Genomic DNA, 19,094 nt, shown 5'->3' on the forward strand with positions numbered 1-19,094 from the left:
ACACATACCTGCACATACACACACATTCGCCTCATTGATATGTCTGTTGTTTGCTTGTTGTTTTATATGAGAGTCTGATAATTTTTAATTATTTATTTATGCTGCTTTTTTTTAACACTGTATGCACTAGTGAGAAACTACATTTCGTTTAATTTTCTGTATGGAAGTACAGTCTGTTGAAATGACAATAAAATGAATCTTGAATCTCAGGGTTAAAGCTAAAGGGAGATTGAAGGGGGGAATTGTGACATCTAGTGGAAATATATATTAGTCTATGGTTACAGCCGTTGAGTGAGTGACCCCTCTCGCTGCGAATAGAGGATCTTTGGTTTCTGGTTTGGGTTCTGGTTTGGCGGATACACCAACAGTTTCGTCGAGTGAGTGACCGCTCTCGATTTCAATAGAGGATATTTGGCTGGCCTGTCTGTTGGGCGGTCAAACCAACAGCTTCAGAGTGACCGCTCTCGCTTCGAATAGAATAAATGATCTTTGGCTACTGTTCTGGTTTTGCGGTTACAGCCGTTGAGAGAGTGAGTGACCCATCTCGACGCGTATAGAAGATCTTTGTCCCCCTCTGACACACGCTGTGACTTCTTCCCAGGGCGGTCGGTTGGTCTGTCGGTCGGTTGGAGGTACAGACAGCGGGCCGAGATGGACAGGACGGCCGTGGTTAAGGTCGGGGCGGCGGCCAGCGCTAGTGTCTGTGCCCTGTTCGGTGGAGTGGTGCTAGCGCAGTACATAGTCGCCAAGAAGAAGCGCGCGGGCAAGAAAACCCGGATCATAGAGATGGTGAGTGAAGCGAAAAAAAAGAAGCCCTGACAGAACTACAGAACTAGACACACTGCGCATGCGTCAAGACCAAAGGCAAAATTAGATAAGCGACAGGGCGAACAGGAAGTGTCGCCTTCAAAATAAAAGCACATAGGCTACCCGTTGACAGTTAGCTAATTCAAACCGTAACAAATGTAAACAAGTTTTCTAGTTGTGTAAAGTGAGCACGAGGACAACATGTCATGGACAATCAAACGGTTACTGGTCGGTTTCTCAAGAGTCTTTTTAGAAGCTATTTATTATTCTGTTAAACTAGGCTATTACTAAGTGTTCACCCCCTGGGTAACCCCACCCCTTTTGAATAAGAACAGAAGCTACAGTGGCCTTCAAGGACAAGAACAATTCTAAATTTTAAACAATGCACCTGAGGACATTCCAACCAACATGGATGCCTCCATACGACTTACCCTCTCAATGTACAAAATGTAATATTAATATTTATAATTTTCCGCTCAGGAGGATAATTCAGATTATTGGCAGAGGTGATTTTACACCAATGAGGACATGTGTATGAATGAGGATATTGATTTTTAGCTAATACATCACTTAAAATGTTACACAGTGTCCCTTTAACTTTATTTTGTGTGATGCATGAACAGCCATGCTTAGTTGTAATTGTAATTGCTGTAATGCAATTTGATTTGACCCGGATAGATGAAACAGGGAAGGGGTTAAATCCATTGTTATTGGTTAGCTTGCGTCTTAACCTAATGCAGAAGCGACACTCAAAGGTTCAACATATTTCATACGCTTTTATACTGAAAATCCCTTCTGGACACGTGCCACCCTTGCTCTCGGTAGCTTGACGGCGGTGTAGCTCGTTCCCTAAAACAGCAGCTGAGTGTTTAGAGGTCATAAGCTTATACACTATCTATGGTCATAAGCTAGCTGATTTACTCCCACAGAAAGAGCAGCGGCGATTCTCTGTTTGCCACTAAAAAGCTTTGACAGATGTGCTGAGCCACTGTGTGTGTGTGTGTGTGTGTGTGTGTGTGTGTGTGTGTGTGTGTGTGTGTGTGTGTGTGTGTGTGTGTGTCTCTCTCTCTTTCTGTGTGTGTGTGTGTCAGTGTGTGCGTGTGTGTGTGTGTGTCTGTGTGTGTGTGTGTGTGTGTCAGTGACGCTCTTTCACTCGCCTCGAAAAATTCTACCTTTTGTGTTGGTTATACAAGCTACAGACCGGTCCAACAGGCTTTGAACACAAACAAAAACATTCCACACAAATATACAGACAAATAACACAAAATATAATATAGTATAATATGGCTCGTAGGGTTAGACAGTGAGACCATAAAACACTCTTTCTGCCTTTTCTCAGGCTAGGATTAACCGATTTCTAACATTTTTGCACATTTATACTACATAGGATCTCAGAGTTCAATACACCTTCATATTTCCACCGGTGAAGTAGGCCTTTAACTTTTTTATTTTAAATTTTACCAAGCCATATAGATATAGATATAGAAGCATTTTGGACTTTGATTTTGAGTGTGTTTAGAAGGCGTTGCTGCTATGTGCTGTCATGTATCTCTACTATAATCTATATGATTCATGTCTGAGATATTTAGCTCCACCTATACAAGCTTATTGAGCGCTAGGTTACTGACACAAACACAGAAAAACACACACACACTCGCACAAAGACACAGACAGGCACACACACGCACGGCACGCACACTCACTCACTGACTCACTCACTCACTCACTGACTCACTGACTCACTCACTCACTCACTCACTCACTCACTCACTCACTCACTCACTCACTCACTCACTCACTCACTCACTGACTGACTGACTGACTCACTCACTCACTCACTCACTCACTCACTCACTCACTCTCTCTCTCTCACACTCTCACACACTCACTGACTCTCTCACACACACACACACACACACACACACACACACACACACACACACACACACAGCCTCCTGTAACCCGCCGCTGTCATTTCGTCAGTGTGTAATGTTGGTTTAACAGGAGTGTGTTGGTCTGTGTCAAAGCCAACACAATCTGATAGTGTTTGACCAAAGTCTAACAATACAATATACAGGTCTTCAGAATGCATTAACGGCATTCTGTCTTCTGTTATAACCTTCAGAATAAAGCGTATAAGTGTCCAAAGTCACATAACATAATTCTATTTGGAGAGTCACAACACCAGTGCTTCAAACAGAGCAATATAGTGTGTGTGTGTGTGTGTGTGTGTGTGTGTGTGTGTGTGTGTGTGTGTGTGTGTGTGTGTGTGTGTGTGTGTGTGTGTGTGTGTGTGTGTGTGTGTGTGTGTGTGTGTGTGTGTGTGTGTGTGTGTGTGTGTGTGTGTGACTCACTTTAGACTTTTCATTATTACAATAACTTACAGTAGATGATTATTTTGGACGTTGTAGCAAACTGCACTTTCTTTATAGGAACATGTATCTGGTTTCCTGTCCCGACCATCACCTTGTAAACCAGTGACCATCTGCTTTAGATTGTGACCCTACAAACATCCGCTCTGTAACCCACGGGACACTGATGCTGTGTATGTGTGTGTGTCTCTGTCTCTGTCTCTGTGTGTCTCTCTGTGTCTGCGTGTGTGTGTCTCTCTGTCTGTGTGTGTGTGTCTCTGTCTGTGTGTGTGTGTGTGTGTGTGTGTGTGTGTGTGTGTGTGTGTGTGTGTGTGTGTAACTCACTTTTAGACTTTTAATCTTCTCTCCAGTGTTGAACATTCCTGTACTGAGTGAGTTATGTGGCCGTTCTCGTGCTTCACTTAAAACATTACTACAAACCTTCCTGTGTCATTTCAGAAATACGAAAAGCAAATTCCTTATTTATTCTATATCTAACAAAGGGTTTTATTTAAACCTGCAGTGTGTAGAATTTTGGGTTTTATTTCCTAGCAGATTTTGTAGAAAGTAATTATAATATCCATAAGTACATTTAATTTAGTGCATAATAGCTGAACATTTTTTTTTAAATTTTTTTTTTCCCCCTTAGAAAGGGTCTCATATATGTCCATATTTCTGCATATTTTGGACCAAGGCCTAGTGCCGCCATCTTGAAAGTGTCATAGTTGGAATGTCATCAGGTGCATTGTTTAACATTAAGAATTGTTCTTGTCCTTGAAGGCCACTGTAGCTTCTGTTATTATTCTAAAGGGTTGGGGTTACCCAGGGAGCGTTGCATTCTAGAACTTTCTTGAACTTTCTTGGTGATGTCATATTACACACTGCACCTTTAAAACTGTGTCCATGGTTATTGATAATAACAGTAGAGACTCCTGCAAGGCAACTTTATTTTTAGTTTACAAATGCTTAAAACGAAGGAAAAAAGCTCCAAATTGGTTCAATAATATTTTGCCTGATAGTCGATTGTACAGTAAATGCTCATTGACTCCTAAAGTGTGATTCACTCTTTTGGCCACTAGAGGGCAGGACAGAGCTGCACTTGAACTTCAATATTATTTGAGGGAAAGTAAGAAAATACTTCTTTGTGTGTGTGTGTGTGTGTGTGTGTGTGTGTGTGTGTGTGTGTGTGTGTGTGTGTGTGTGTGTGTGTGTGTGTGTGTGTGTGTGTGTGTGTGTGTGTGTGTGTGTGTGTGTGTGTGTGTGTGTGTGTGTGTGTGTGTGTGTGTGTGTGTGTGTGTGTGTGTGTGTGTGTGTGTGTGTGTGTAGACACAGACAATAAGACCAAAGCAACAGATATAAATTATGATTGATTGATTTTTTTATTGTGTTATTATGCATAAACAATATTCCCAGCCCAACAAGGTTTACAAATTTAACACACAAAGAACATAAACGGTAGTCTGTATAATAGATCAGTAAAATGCGTGTACACACACTGGGTAGCATTGTGTTCTTCCAAATCTGTACTGTTGTGACCAACACTTCCTCCAGTGGCAATGTGTGTGTGTGTCTGTTTGTCTGTCTGTCTGTCTGTCTGTCTGTCTGTCTGTCTGTCTGTCTGTCTGTCTGTCTGTCTGTGTGAGAGCGAGAGCGTGTGTGTCTGTGAGAGAGAGAGTGTGTGTGTGTGTGTGTGTGAGCGAGAGAGAGTGTGTGTCTGTGAGAGAGAGTGAGTGTGTGTGTGTGTGTGTGTGTGTGTGTGTGTGTGTGTGTGTGTGTGTGTGTGTGTGTGTGTGTGTGTGTGTGTGTGTGTGTGTGTGTGTCTGAGTGAGTGCCACTGCCCATGCTACTTAAGCTTTATCAGTTGCAACAGATGTCCGTCCCCATGACAACCAGCACAGTGTGGGTGGGTTGAAGTGATAAAGAGCTGTGATGAGAAAGATGGTCATACATTAAAGCTACAGTGCGTAACTTTTTCATATAAATAAATGAATGAATGTTGGTTGCATTCAAGCCATCGCCAAGAGTTGACACAAAGTTGATTAATCCTATTATCAGCACCACAAAACTCTCTCTGTATTTCTCAGTATGGCAGCGTTTACAAACTGGTGTCCCCCCCCCCCCCCGACACTGGTGCAGGAGCTCAGAAAAATCCTCAAGAAGAGCCCAAGAAATGTTTCAGTTATTGATTCTACTGCTAAGAAAAAAAACCTGGACGTACAGCAGAAGGTATAAAATCCATGCGCCATCGCTGAAGGCTTTACCTCATGTAGATGCACCGACAGTGTTTTTGTAACTACTCAGAATTCCTCATGGGGATGGGGGTCGGGGGGGGGGCAGAAGCTTCGCACTGTAACTTTAATAACACTCGGAGCTTGTCACACCATGTTCACAGTGAGAAGATTAGATGAATGTGTATTTCATGTATTTTATTTCATCACAGTGACCACATTGAAGACGGCTTTTGGTTTTGGGAACTTGTAAATGCGATGACGAGGCGTTTTACAATCTGGTTCAGGGTTCTGAGTTTGTTTGAATAGTTTGATAAGAAAAGTTCTACAGACGAGCTGATATGACAAACAGTAAACAATGGAGCAGCTGTTAGTGTGCAGGTAATTGAGTGTGTGTGTGTGTGTGTGCGTGTGTCTGTGTGTGTCTCCGTCTGCGTTTGTGTGTGCGTGTGTCTCCGTCTGCGTGTGTGTGTCTGTGTGTGTGTCTCCGTCTACGTGTGTGTGTGTGTGTGTGTGCGCGCATCTGTCTGTCTGTCTGTCTGTGTGTGTGTGTGTGTGTGTGTGTGTGTGTGTGTGTGTGTGTGTCTCAAGAAAAAAAAAAAATTAATAGTGACCTGTTCAGACTAAACCAAAAATGTAAAGATGCGTCAGTTTCTACATGCACATCTGTGTGACTAAAGACAAGCATTTAGACGCATTACATCACCTGTGTGTGTGTGTGTGTGTGTGTGTGTGAGAGGCATTTCCATTATCCACATGTGTGACTGACAGTACAGCCTGATGCTTGAACCTTGACCCTGGCCTCGTGCCCCATACAAGCTATTTACTGTGTGTGTGTGTGTGTGTGTGTGTGTGTGTGTGTGTGTGTGTGTGTGTGTGTGTGTGTGTGTGTGTGTGTGTGTGTGTGTGTGTGTGTGTGTGTGTGTGTGTGTGTGTGTGTGTGTGTGTGTGTGTGTGTGTGTGTGTGTGTGTGTGTGTGTGTAAGAATGTGTGTGCTCAGCAGTAGTCCACCCTCATTGACTTTAAAAGGTTCCTTTTTCACAGGGTCAAAGTTCACATAACTGAAACAAGGACATCAAATCTCACTTTTTTTGTGTGTGTGTGTGTGAGCCTGTTCATAAAGGGGGAGGGTTTATGTAATTCCATCTATATTTGGGTGACGCCCCCTGTCCCTCCCTGACTGCTGCTGTAGCTATATAAGCTCTTCACCAACCACACAATCTTTTCCCCACTCTTGTATAACTTGAGACAACAGACCCCAAGGTAAGTGTGTGTGTGTCTGTGTGTGTTTAGGTGTGTGTGTGTCTGTGTCTGTTTTTAGGTGTGTGTGTGTGTGTGTGTCTGTGTGTGTGTGTGTCTGTTTTTAGGTGTGTGTGTGTGTGTGTGTGTTCAACGCCAGGCTGTAGCAATTCTAACTTCATAGTAACTGTAAAACACAAAATTTCAGTTCTGCAAATTCCTGCAGAACAATAGCTTAATGCACTATTGAATATCTCCTGTAATTAGAATGCTTTGCGATGTGGATGTCTTGTAATGTAATTTTCCAAACTCCTTATTTCAACTCTTTACATCTAGATTGTAATGTTGTGTTACCTGCTCTGTCACAAAGAAGATTATGTCCGTTAAAGGATGTGAGATATATATACATATATATTTTTTTTAAAGGTGCAGTGTGTAATATGACATCATCAAGAAAGTTCTACAAAGTTCTAGAATGCAACGCTCCCTGGGTAACCCCAACCCTTTCGAATAATAACAGAAGCTACAGTGGCCTTCAAGGACAAGAACAATTCTACATTTTAAACAATGCACCTGATGACATTCCAACTATGACACTTTCAAGATGGCAGCACTAGGCCTTGGTCCAAAATATGCAGAAATATGGACATATATAAGACCCTTTCTAAGGGGAAAAATAATAATTCAAAAACATTTTTTCAGCTATTATGCACTAAATTAAATGTACTTATGGATATTATAATTACTTTCTACAAAATCTGCTAGGAAATAAAACCCAAAATTCTACACACTGCATGCAGGTTTAAATAAGTTAGAGGAAAGTCTAGGAGAATTTCCGGCAGTTTCACATTCCAAACCTTATGAAACATTATAGTTGTATTTAATTGGTGAGCAACCCTCTTATAAAACGTTCATGGATAAAACACGAATGCACTCACTCACTCACTCACTCACTCACACACACACACACACACACACACACACACACACACACACACACACACACACACACACACACACACACACACACACACACACACACACACACACACTCTAAAACTTCTGCAATTTTTTTCTACTTTGTTCCTAGACTACATATTTTTATAACTCAGCACTGAGAGAATATGTGTACAAAGGTCGTCTCTATAGCAACCCATTCATTTTAAAATTGTGAAAAATTCGACTGTTCTATTTTTTCTTCTTCTTGACTTAATAAAAAAGTTGCTACAATCTCTTCTACTTTGAATACATGAATACAGGAATGGGTTTTGACCCTTGGCAGCACCCTTAGATCACTCCGTCTGTGTGTTATTAGAGAGTACAGTCTGGAAGTAACCAATGCACTGCTGTTACTTTTAGCTTGTTTACTGGGAGTAACTTACATTTTTTTTTTTTTTGCATTTTTTATGCTTTATTGATAGTGTAGAGACAGAGTTGAAATGGGGCAGAGAGGGGAGTGACATGCAGAGAACGACCGTGGGCTGAAATCGAACCCGGGTCCGCTGCTGGCCGAGGCCCATGGGGGGGACGCCCTACCAACTGAGCTAAGGGCGCCCCACTGCTGTTATTTTTAGTTTGTTTACTGGGTGTAACTTACATATTTCTGTGGGATCAGAGTGATGTATGAAGCCATGTTACAGGTGGCCTAATGCTGGTTATGTCATAGCAATGCATGTTATACTGGGTGGGGCTCTGTGTGCTTTAGTTAGATGGTAGCTTGCCTTACATCAGCACGATTTACATACAGCCCCGGGAAAAAATTTAGAGACCAGTCTGGATTTTTTTTTTCAATTTTCATCTCTACATAACTTATTGAAAATGCTCTTTAATGACAAAAAATTTATTTTGAATTTGGTAGAAATGTTGTCAGTAGTTTATATTATAAAACCAAAATGTTCATTCTACTCAAACATATGCCTATAAATAGTAAAAACGAGAGACACTGAACATTTGGAATGGTCTCTTAATTTTTAACCAGAGCTGTATATGTTTGTTATATTTGTGGGTCAGTTTACTACTTGTTTTGAAGGTTGAGTGAAACACTTAGAAAACAAATTATATCGGGGTGCTCCGGTGGCGTAGTGGATAGAGTGTGTACCATATTGGCTCCGGCCTTCGTTGTAGTGGTCGCGGGTTCAAATCCGACCTGTGGACCTTTACTGCAGGTCATCCCCCCCCTCTCTCTCTCTCTCTCTCTGTCTCTGTCTCCCCATTTCAACTCTGTACTGTCTAATAAAGCTTGAAAATACCAACAAAAAAGCGACGTGTCCATTTAGTTTTGGTCAGACCTGATGTTGACGTTATGAAGTGAACCTCTTCTCTGCACGGTGAGAGTAAGACTGGACGTTAAGCTTGTTACACAACACCAACACATTCCAAACATCAGCTACCCTCCCTGTGTGTGTGTGTGTGTGTGTCTCTCTCTCTCTCTCCCTCTCTCTCTCTCTCTCTCTCTCTCTCTCTCTCTCTCTCTCTCTCTCTCTCTCTCCCTCTATTTCTATATTTTCAAGTTTTCAAATGGCAAATTATGTAACAAGATCTGTTTGTATCTGGCGTTTTAATCAATGTGCTGTGTTCAGTTAGTGAGTTAGTGAACTCTTTGTTTCCGGATTCCTGAATTTGAAAATCTTTCTTGATCTGATAATGGCATAACTCAGGTAAATTGAAAATACCTGGAAATAAATGTCTATTCTCTCTCTCTCTCTCCCTCTCTCTCTCCCTCTCTCTCTCTCCCTCCCTCCCTCTCTCCCTCTCTCTCTCTCCCTCTCCCCCTCCCCCCTCCCTCTCTCTCTCTCTCCCTCTCCCTCTCTAGATGCCTCAGTTTGAGAAGTCGACAGTCAACATGAAGGACCCTGAGAAGGTTGAGCAGATCATCTGTGGACTCATCAAAGGAGGAGCTTCAAAACTACAGGTAGAGAGATGGAAGGAGGGATGGATGGATGGATTGATGAATAGAGAGAGAGGGGGAATGGATGGATAGATAGACGGACGGACGGATGGATAGATGGATGGATAGATAGATAGATAGATGGATGGATGGATGGATGGATGGATGGATGGATGGATGGATAGATAGATAGATAAATGGATGGATGGATGGATGGATTGATGAATAGAGAGAGAGGGAATGGATGGATAGATAGATGGACGGATAGACGGATGGATGGATAGATAGATAGATGGATAGACGGACGGATAGATGGACAGATAGATAGATAGATAGATAGATAGATAGATAGATAGATAGATAGATAGATAGATAGATAGATAGATAGATAGATAGATAGATAGATAGATAGATAGATAGATAGATAAATGACAGAGAGAGAGAGAGGTACAACATAAGGTCCTGACTAAGCCCTTTAAAGTCAGGGTATAAAACGGTGAAACTGCGCCACCTGGTGATACTGTAGCTAGAACTGACTATAAGCCTTGATGTGGATATCTGCGCCAGTCTCTAGGTTAAGATGCTTTACTGACACTTCAACTCTTTTCTACCGATATTTTTTTCAGTGTTTAAACCTTTATTTTTTTTATTTTTATTTTTTTTACCTTTATTTCTACAGGTAAATCCCATTGAGACCGGAGACTCTTTTACAAGGGAGACCTGTTTTCCTTTCCCACGTTACCATTCACACACACATTCATACACCGATAGCACCCACCTTGCCTACACGAGGCAAGGTGGGTGAAGTGTCTTGCCCAAGGACACAACAACCATGACACAGGTGGCAAGGCGGGGATCGAACCTCCAACCCTTTGATCATCAGCCGACCCGCTCTACCAACTGAGCCACAGTCGCCCATATTATTTGCCAGTAGAGAACCTGACTTGAGGGCGGCCATAGACAAAACAGAGCCGCTCCTACATAAGTCTGTTAAAGCATCTAAGGTGTTTTAATTGATGTATTTTCTCTGGTGCTGGTTTAAACAAAGTCTTGTTGTCTCTGCTGCAGATCATCACAGACTTCGACATGACGTTAAGCAAGTTCGCTGTCAACGGGAAACGCTGTCCCACGTGTCACAGTGAGTTTTTTTAAAGCTAATTCTTTTGTGAAACGTTTATCCAATTTTTTTCTGTGTTTTATTTTCTACCGTTTTTTAAATGTCTGTATTAAACAATATGGTTTTAAGCCGATGCATAACTTACTGACTAACTTACCCAAATGCACAAATAAAAAGGGCGAGAGCAAGGCAGAGGGAAATATAAATAGTGCAAAAACAATAACAGCATTTACATTTTTTTTTGTATCAAATGATAGAAAATTGGGCAGAATCAATTCACTCACAATCATGTTATTTTAAGAAGTAGGCCTACGTTCAGAGGTCAATACATTGTGCTGTTGTTGCCTGTTTGGAACTTAAATCTCTAAATGGAAGTACGCTGTCATCGGAAAACGCTGTCCCTCGTTTCACAGTACGTTCAACAAGAAAAACTAAATTAGTACATGGACTTTTTTTTTGGGGGGGCATTTTTATGCTTTATTGATAGTGTAGAGACAGAGTTGAAATGGGGCAGAGAGGGGAGTGACATGCAGAGAACGGCCGCGGGCTGGAATCGAACCCGGGTCCTCTGCTGGCCGAGGCCCATGGGGGGGGGGGGGGGACGCCCTACCAACTGAGCTAAGGGCGCCCCCTTTTTGTCTATTTTCTAACTGAATTCTTTTCTGAAGGTTTATCCAATCACAATGTAGTGATTTTTGCCTGTTTCTTTGGGTGGAACTTACATTCTAATGGTTGTCCTTCTCCTTGTTGCAGACATCATTGATAACTGCAAACTGGTGACAGACGAGTGCAGACAGAAACTGCTGCAGCTGAAGAATAAATATTATCCCATCGAGATCGACCCGCAGCTCACCATGGAGGAGAAATACCCCTTCATGGTGGAGTGGTGAGACTGAGACACACACACACACACACACACATACATATATACACACACACACACACACATATATACGCATGCACATATACATACACACACACACACACACACACACACACACACACACACACACACACACATATATATACGCATGCACATATATACACACACACACACATACACATATATACGCATGCACATATACATACACACACACTCACTCACTCACTCACTCACTCACTCACTCACTCACTCACTCACTCACTCACTCACTCACTCACTCACTCACTCACTCACTCACTCACTCACTCACTCACTCACTCACTCACTCACACACCCTCACTCACTCACACACACACACGCACACACCCCTAAAGACCTAAACATGTGTGTTAATCTGTTAATGTGCTTTCAGGTATTTCAAGTCCCACACTCTGCTGGTGGAGCAGCGGATAGAGAAAGACAAGCTGCCTGAGGTGGTGAGGGATTCTGACGCAGCACTCAGGTACGTTTACACACAGTACCATGTGTTTATGTCCGATTGTCAGGTGTTGCAATTTATAACAACACCTGGATTTAAATGATTACATCCACACACACACACACACACACACACACACACACACACACACAGTGGCGAAGTGGGCAGGGAGGTCACCTCTGGAGTGCAGGGTCAGAGGTTCGATCCCCCGCCACATGTCGAAGTGTCCTTGGGCAAGACATTGAACCCCAAATTGCTCCTGATAGTTAGCTTGCACCCTGCGTGGTAGCTGCTGCTATCGGTGTATGAATGTGTGTGATTGGGTGAATGTGTACAAAACAATGTAAAAGCGCTTTGAGTCTGTGAAAAACCAGGGAAAAGAATATATAAGTGGTGTCCATTTACCATTTACACACACACACACACACACACACACACACACACATACATTCTGTAGTGTAGTTTGTTGATTTCTGTTGCTTTATTTTTTCCTTTTAGAGGTCTTAAAAGTCATTCAATTTGTACTTTTAACATGTGCTAACGTCTGTATTTCTCCCTCTCTGCCATAGGGAGCATAATAACTGACTGTATAGTGTATATATTTCCTCCATGGTACAGGGAGGGTTTTGAGCAGTTCTTTGACCGCCTGCAGCAGCACAGTGTCCCAGTGTTCATCTTCTCAGCGGGTCTGGGGGACGTCCTGGAGGAGATCATCACACAGGCCGGGGTCTACCACCAGAACGTCAAGGTGGTCTCCAACTTCATGGACTTTGACGACAACGTGAGTACAGCTGATATAAGGATGGTGTTTTTTCTATTTTTTAAGATTCTTTTTGGCATTTTCAAGCTTTATTTGATAGTACAGAGTTGAAATGGGGAGACAGAGAGAGAGAGAGAGGGAGAGAAAGAGAGAGAAAGAGAGGGGGGATGACCTGCAGTAAAGGTCCACGGGTCGGATTTGAACCTGCAACCACTGCAACGAAGGCCGGAACCGATATGGTACACGCTCTATCCACTACACCACCGGAGCGCCCCGATACAATGGTGTTTAAAAAAATAATAATTTAGATAATTTTTGGGGCATTTTTGCTTCTCTTATACAGTTTTGGAGAGAAAGAGATGAAATGGGGCAGAGAGGGAAATGACATTCTCAAAAAGGATAGGATTTTAATTTATTTTTTAAACTCAGTTTATAATCATTATTAACATTTATTTTGAAGCTTTTTGAGACGCCCAATTTTGATATCATTTATTGATTTATTGAACATTGATCTGTTTCCTCCCTCTCCTCCCAGGGCGTTCATTTTAAATAATCTTAAAAATACTATATATATAAATAAATAATTCCAATATTCCCTCTCTCCTCCCAGGGCGTGCTGAAGGGGTTCAAAGGCGAGTTGATTCACGTTTACAACAAACACGACGGAGCGCTGAGGAACACGGAGTATTTCAAACAGCAGAAGGACAACTGTAACATCGTCCTGATGGGAGACTCTCTGGGAGATCTGAGCATGGCAGACAGTGTGCCCAACGTAGAGAATATACTCAAGATAGGATTCCTCAACGACAAGGTCTGTCTGTCTGTCTGTCTGTCTGTCTGTCTGTCTGTCTGTCTGTCTGTCTGTCTGTCTGTCTGTCTGTCTGTCTGTCTGTCTGTCTGTCTGTCTGTCTGTCTGTCTGTCTGTCTGTCTGTCTGTCTGTCTGTCTGTCTGTCTGTCTGTCTGTCTGTCTGTCTGTCTGTCTGTCTGTCTGTCTGTCTGTCTGTCTGTCTGTCTGTCTGTCTGTCTGTCTGTCTGTCTGTCTGTCTGTCTGTCTGTCTGTCTGTCTGTCTGTCTGTCTGTCTGTCTGTCTGTCTGTCTGTCTGTCTGTCTATCTATCTATCTATCTATCTATCTATCTATCTATCTATCTATCTATCTATCTATCTATCTATCTATCTATCTATCTATCTATCTATCTATCTATCTATCTATCTATCTATCTATCTATCTATCTATCTATCTATCTATCTATCTATCTATCTATCTATCTATCTATCTATCTATCTATCTATCTATCTATCTATCTATCTATCTATCTATCCATATATGAGCATATACTCAAGATAGGCTTCCGCAATGACAAGGTAAAGACACCTAAACACACAGAAATACTGTACTATGGCTGACCCTGCGCTCTGACCCCCTCTGGAGTGTGGGAACTTGAGAGGGGAGATGAGGAAAGACAAATTTCAACGTAGCCTTGTGTAGATTGTCCAATAAATAAAACTTAACCAACAGTTTCTCCTCTCTCTCCCTGTCTAGGTGGAGGAGCAACTCGACAAATATCTGGACAATTATGACATCGTGTTAGTGAGAGACGAAACCCTGGAAGTGCCCAACGCTATTCTACAGAAGGTTCTATAACTCTGCTCTCAAGTGTCCCACACCCCAAACCCCTGTACCCCCTCTTTACCCCCTCCCTTACCCCCTCTTTACCCCCTCTTACCCTAGCCCAAAACACCCTATCTTATCCACCCTACAACCCCTGGGAGAGGAGACCCCTAACATCAACCTTGAAGCTGGTCCAAATCGCTCACTTTTATTTAACCCTACACTTTCTTTTGGATCTAACCTGGGTTTACCTTCAAACTCTCGACTCACTTTCCTCAACCCCCAAACCTTGTAAAAGTTTTTTTTTTTTTTTAAGACCTCGATCTCCTGAATGAACTGTTTTAAAAAGAGAACGTCGACACATCAGCATCAGCCCGTCTCTGGCCTGTTTTTGTCCCGTTTCTATAGTTTCTTTCAAAGTTATTTTCAACAAGTTGTTTTAAGAAAGAAAAAATTAAAAAAAAAGAAAGAAAACCAAAAGTGAGACATTTTAGAGAAGAAGTGGGGGAAAAAAGTCTCACTCCATCTTTATGATTTGCACAGTATTGTTACCATTGTTATATTGATAGGAATGTATTTTGATGTGGTAATATTTATATATATATACAGCTCCGGAAAAAAAATCAAGAGACCAGTCTGGATTTTTCTTCAATCTTCATCTCTACATAACTTATTGAAAAAAATGCTCTTAATGACAAAAAAATTTATTGGAATTTTGGTAGAAATGTTGTCAGTAGTTTATATTATAAAACCAAAATGTTCATTCTACTCAAACATATGCCTATAAAGAGTAAAACGAGAGACACTGAACATTTGGAGTGGTCTCTTCATTTTTTTCCAGAGCTGGATATACCATAAAAGCAGGCGCCCTATAGGTCTATCCAAGCATGAAACAGTTACTAATACAGTTAGTAATATAATGTGAATATGGTGTCAATATCACACTATGAAAGTTGTTAAAAAAAACATGTATTTTGCAAAAGCTATGTTGTACCTTTTGCTGGTCAGGGAAGTTGTTCAGCACATAAAAATACATTGGAGTCTTTGTATAAAATAAATGAATTTGTCACTAGTTGACGGCAGCAATATAACAACCACCGACATAGTAGCGCATTTGAATTATAGAATGGATTTATATAGTCAAAATGGAACTCGAACGATCAGAGGAAAATGCACTTTAAGTTGTGTGTACGGAGGGATCGGGCTTAGTAGAGCTTCAGCAAATATCGTTAGCCTCATAGCATAATTGCCATCTACTCTACTCTACATCTATTCTACATCTACTTTTCCCTACTCTATAACCCTTAATGACTTAGGCAATTATGCTATTAGGCTAACGAACAGTAGATGTAGAGTAGATGTAGAATAGAGTAGATGTAGTAAACGTAGAGTAGAGTAAATATGATTTATGCAATTATGCTATGAGACTAACAATATGGCAGTAGTTGGGATTTGTGTATTTAGGAACAAATTCTTGCACAGAAAAGCCATGTTAAATTATTTTTAATTACATTTTTTTAACCATAATGTGCTCATTTAAAGGTTCAGTGTGTAACTTTGGGTGTGTCAGAGAAGTGGAACATTTTCTAAGGTTATATTATCATCACTGAATAAACAAACTTTCCTCACAGGGGAAATGTAGATCCCTGGAACACTGTTTGAAGTTAGAAAGCTTCCTGAAAAGTTACTGTTTCACTGTTGTTGTTGTTTACAGCAGCAGGGCCCACAGTTTGGTTTACAAACATATTCTAGTCTTACATTTAGTTCCATGCACCTCAACATAATTTTGATTTTTGATGATAGAATTATTCAAAACTAAGAATTACATGTAGAGAAAATATATTTTAAAACCAACTGCAGGCTCTGTGCATGTAAACAAATCCCCCTCTGCTCTGAAACTACACAGTGCACCTTTAAAGCATCATATCAACACACACACTAGAAGAAGCAGCTTCCATATATTTGAAACATTCATTGTAAATTCCCCGTTTTGAATATTTTTAGTTGCTATTCAGACTCTACGAACAAGTGTTTAATGTCCATGCAAGTGTTTAAAGTTTAACAAGGTTTTAGGTAGTTATACAAATGATTTCTAGTCATATCTGGCTGCCATTAAATCCCCTTGTACCAAAGTAATAGATAAAGTGCAGCAAAATTACAGATAAACTTAAAGGTGCTACGAGGAGCTTTCATTTTGTGTTTATTCTAGCACCGCCTTTGGACAAAAGCGGTAGTGTTTTTAACTACACCAGCTGTTGTTCCTGGGTGAGCGTATACCCATGACAAAGGGCATTAAGAAAAACTATATAAAAATAGCATTTTTTGTACTGATGGTCTCGTTTGTTGTTACATTTATGATCATCAGAGGAAAAATTAGACTGTTTCAGAAATATTTTAAAAGTTCCTCGTAGCACCTTTTTAAGTTTAGTTTAGTTTTAGCCTTATATCAGTCAACAGAAGGACACTCTCCGGACAAGACCTATTTGAGTTACGTCACCTTTTTATTCTGTGGTTAAAGTTGAACACTACCTCTGAAATATTTTCATTTCTGTTTTTCTTGGGAGTTTCAAATCTAAAAATGTTGCGGTGTCTGTTTGTCTAAACATGTGTTGAATGTTCCGCTTTGACTTCATTTTTTTTTTTTTTTTTTTATGTGCTGCTATCACCTGCCTGTTGCCTTTTCTTATTGTTATCTTTATGTCAGAGAAACGGGCGGCTCAATAAACATAAATAAATATATCAATAAAATGGGAAAGAAATGTCTAATATTGTATATGTGGGCATTTTATGGACATGTGTATTGTTTCACTGCATTTAAAGAAATCTTCAGAAGTAAAGACCGGTGTGTTGTATTTTTTATAAGCATATTGCTTTACGCTTTTCTCTTTTCTTTGTGGGTGCGATTTGAAAATGCAATAAAATGTCACTTTCAAAGGCCGTCACTGGATCACAAAAAGCTGCTATTTAAAGGTACACTGCGTAGTTTACAGCATGTAGAAAGTTTACAAAGATTTCTGAAACACAAGAGATTTTTTCTCATTCAGTTTATAACAATAACAACTTCATTTGTCAATATTTATGTTTTTTTTTTTTAAATAGACGATTCCAGTAGATAATTCTGTAACTTATTAAAGGTGCAGTGTGTAATATGACATCATCAAGTAAGTTCTACAAAGTTCTAGAATGCAACGCTCCCTGGGTAACCCCAACCCTTTAGAATAATAACAGAAGCTACAGTGGCCTTCAAGGACAAGAACAATTCTAAATTTTAAACAATGCACCTGATGACATTCCAACTATGACACTTTCAAGATGGCGGCACTAGGCCTCGGTCCAAAATATGCAGAAATATGGACATATATGAGACCCTTTCTAAGGGGAAAAATAATAATTCAAAAATGTTTTTTCAGTTATTATGCACTAAAGTAAATGTACTTATGGATATTATAATTACTTTCTACAAAATCTGCAAGGAAATAAAACCCAAAATTCTACACACTGCAGGTTTAAGTGGGACTGGTTAATGTCGAAATTGGATTTACAAGACATGCATTAAAACTATGAAGTAATTCGGTCTATCAGGTTTTTAGTAATATTATTATAAAAATAGCCTACATTTTTATTTGTAAAAGCACCTTTATTACGAGGAATGCGGCTCAGAGTGATTTACAATTTAAAAACCACATGCATGCATTACAAGAGTGACATTTACATTACAATATAAATTAAATTAACTAAAAACAGAGGTATTTCCCTTCAAAATAAGATGAAAAATAAAACATACACTTCATAAAAATAAGTAAATAAAAGCAACAAAATAAAATAAAATGAATACAACAAAAGAACACATTGATAACAAGGTTCAAGGTTCAAGGTTTTTATTAAATGTCCCAAAAGGGCAAATTGTTTACAACAGGATATCAAACACACGACAATGACATCAATGGGCACACAACACCATTATGTGCACAATAATATGTACACAAGCCTGAGGAGGACAAGAAAGTGCATACAAATAAAGTGCCTGGATATAAAAACAAAATAAAAATAAAAACAATTAAAAAATAAAAACAAATTAAAAACAGATAAAAACAAAGACATTCTAAGATAACAAAGTCTCAGTAATTCTCTTAATTAATTTATTCAAAAAAAAGACGCATAGCCATTTGGTCCTATGATGTCATATTTTTGTATGACTTCTTCAGTTTAATTATAGAATAGAATAGAACTTTATTGTCATTGTACAAGACAACGACATTTTGTTTGGAGCAGTCATCCAGTTGCACAGTACAAAATATTGACATTTATATCAATATGAAGAAAATATTTACAACATTATCATGTATAGCCTACATTATTGCTTTCATGATATTGAAGATGAATGATGTTGGTGCGTTCCGAATCGCATACTCTTTCTTTTTTCTATTCTACATACTACGTCTACATCCGACGATAAAAAGAATCTAGTTAGGATGCAGTAGGCATACTATTGGGACATACTTTTCTCTCTTATTTCATCATAACATTGCGCCTTTATCTTGTATCTTGCTTTTATATCCGTCGCATCCCCGTTTGTTTTCATATGGAGGCTTCGTCGATGTTACGTCACTTCACGTGCGCACTGGATTGAGGGTCAGAATCGCCCAAATAGGATGCACTTTTCAACACTAACAATCTTGGCCGCATGAAGTAGGACATCCGGGTACTTCTGTTCTAACCATCCTAAATCTGG

At 40.1% G+C, this 19,094-nt stretch overlaps 2 protein-coding genes across 2 annotated transcripts in view; one reads left to right on the forward strand and one right to left on the reverse strand.

The window, feature by feature from the left end:
• The first annotated feature begins 597 nt into the window (after positions 1–597).
• nt5c3a (5'-nucleotidase, cytosolic IIIA) lies at positions 598–17,165 on the forward strand. Its single transcript, XM_080040130.1, has 8 exons — positions 598–789; positions 9,438–9,536; positions 10,581–10,650; positions 11,383–11,515; positions 11,925–12,014; positions 12,609–12,771; positions 13,361–13,561; positions 14,294–17,165. The coding sequence occupies exons 1-8, from the start codon at positions 652–654 to the stop codon at positions 14,393–14,395; spliced, it is 996 nt and encodes a 331-aa protein (XP_079896256.1). The 5' UTR covers positions 598–651; the 3' UTR covers positions 14,396–17,165.
• Positions 12,894–19,094, reverse strand: part of LOC307260013 (uncharacterized protein) — a 491,510-nt gene continuing 485,309 nt past the window's right edge. The window contains exon 15 of the transcript XR_013845173.1: positions 12,894–12,998. The gene's annotated coding sequence lies outside the window, so the exon portion shown is untranslated. The remainder of the gene's footprint in view (positions 12,999–19,094) is intronic.

Source organism: Ammodytes marinus (assembly GCF_949987685.1).
Source record: "Ammodytes marinus genome assembly, chromosome: 13".
Classification (NCBI taxonomy): Eukaryota; Metazoa; Chordata; class Actinopteri; order Uranoscopiformes; family Ammodytidae; genus Ammodytes; species Ammodytes marinus.

Bases quoted from the DNA above. Each gene is read 5' to 3' on its own strand.
- nt5c3a (XM_080040130.1), top strand. From the start codon at position 652: ATGGACAGGACGGCCGTGGTTAAGGTCGGGGCGGCGGCCAGCGCTAGT. The intron at 9,537-10,580 runs GTAGAGAGATGG...TCTCTGCTGCAG, and splicing joins GAGGAGCTTCAAAACTACAG to ATCATCACAGACTTCGACAT. The intron at 10,651-11,382 runs GTGAGTTTTTTT...TCCTTGTTGCAG, and splicing joins ACGCTGTCCCACGTGTCACA to ACATCATTGATAACTGCAAA.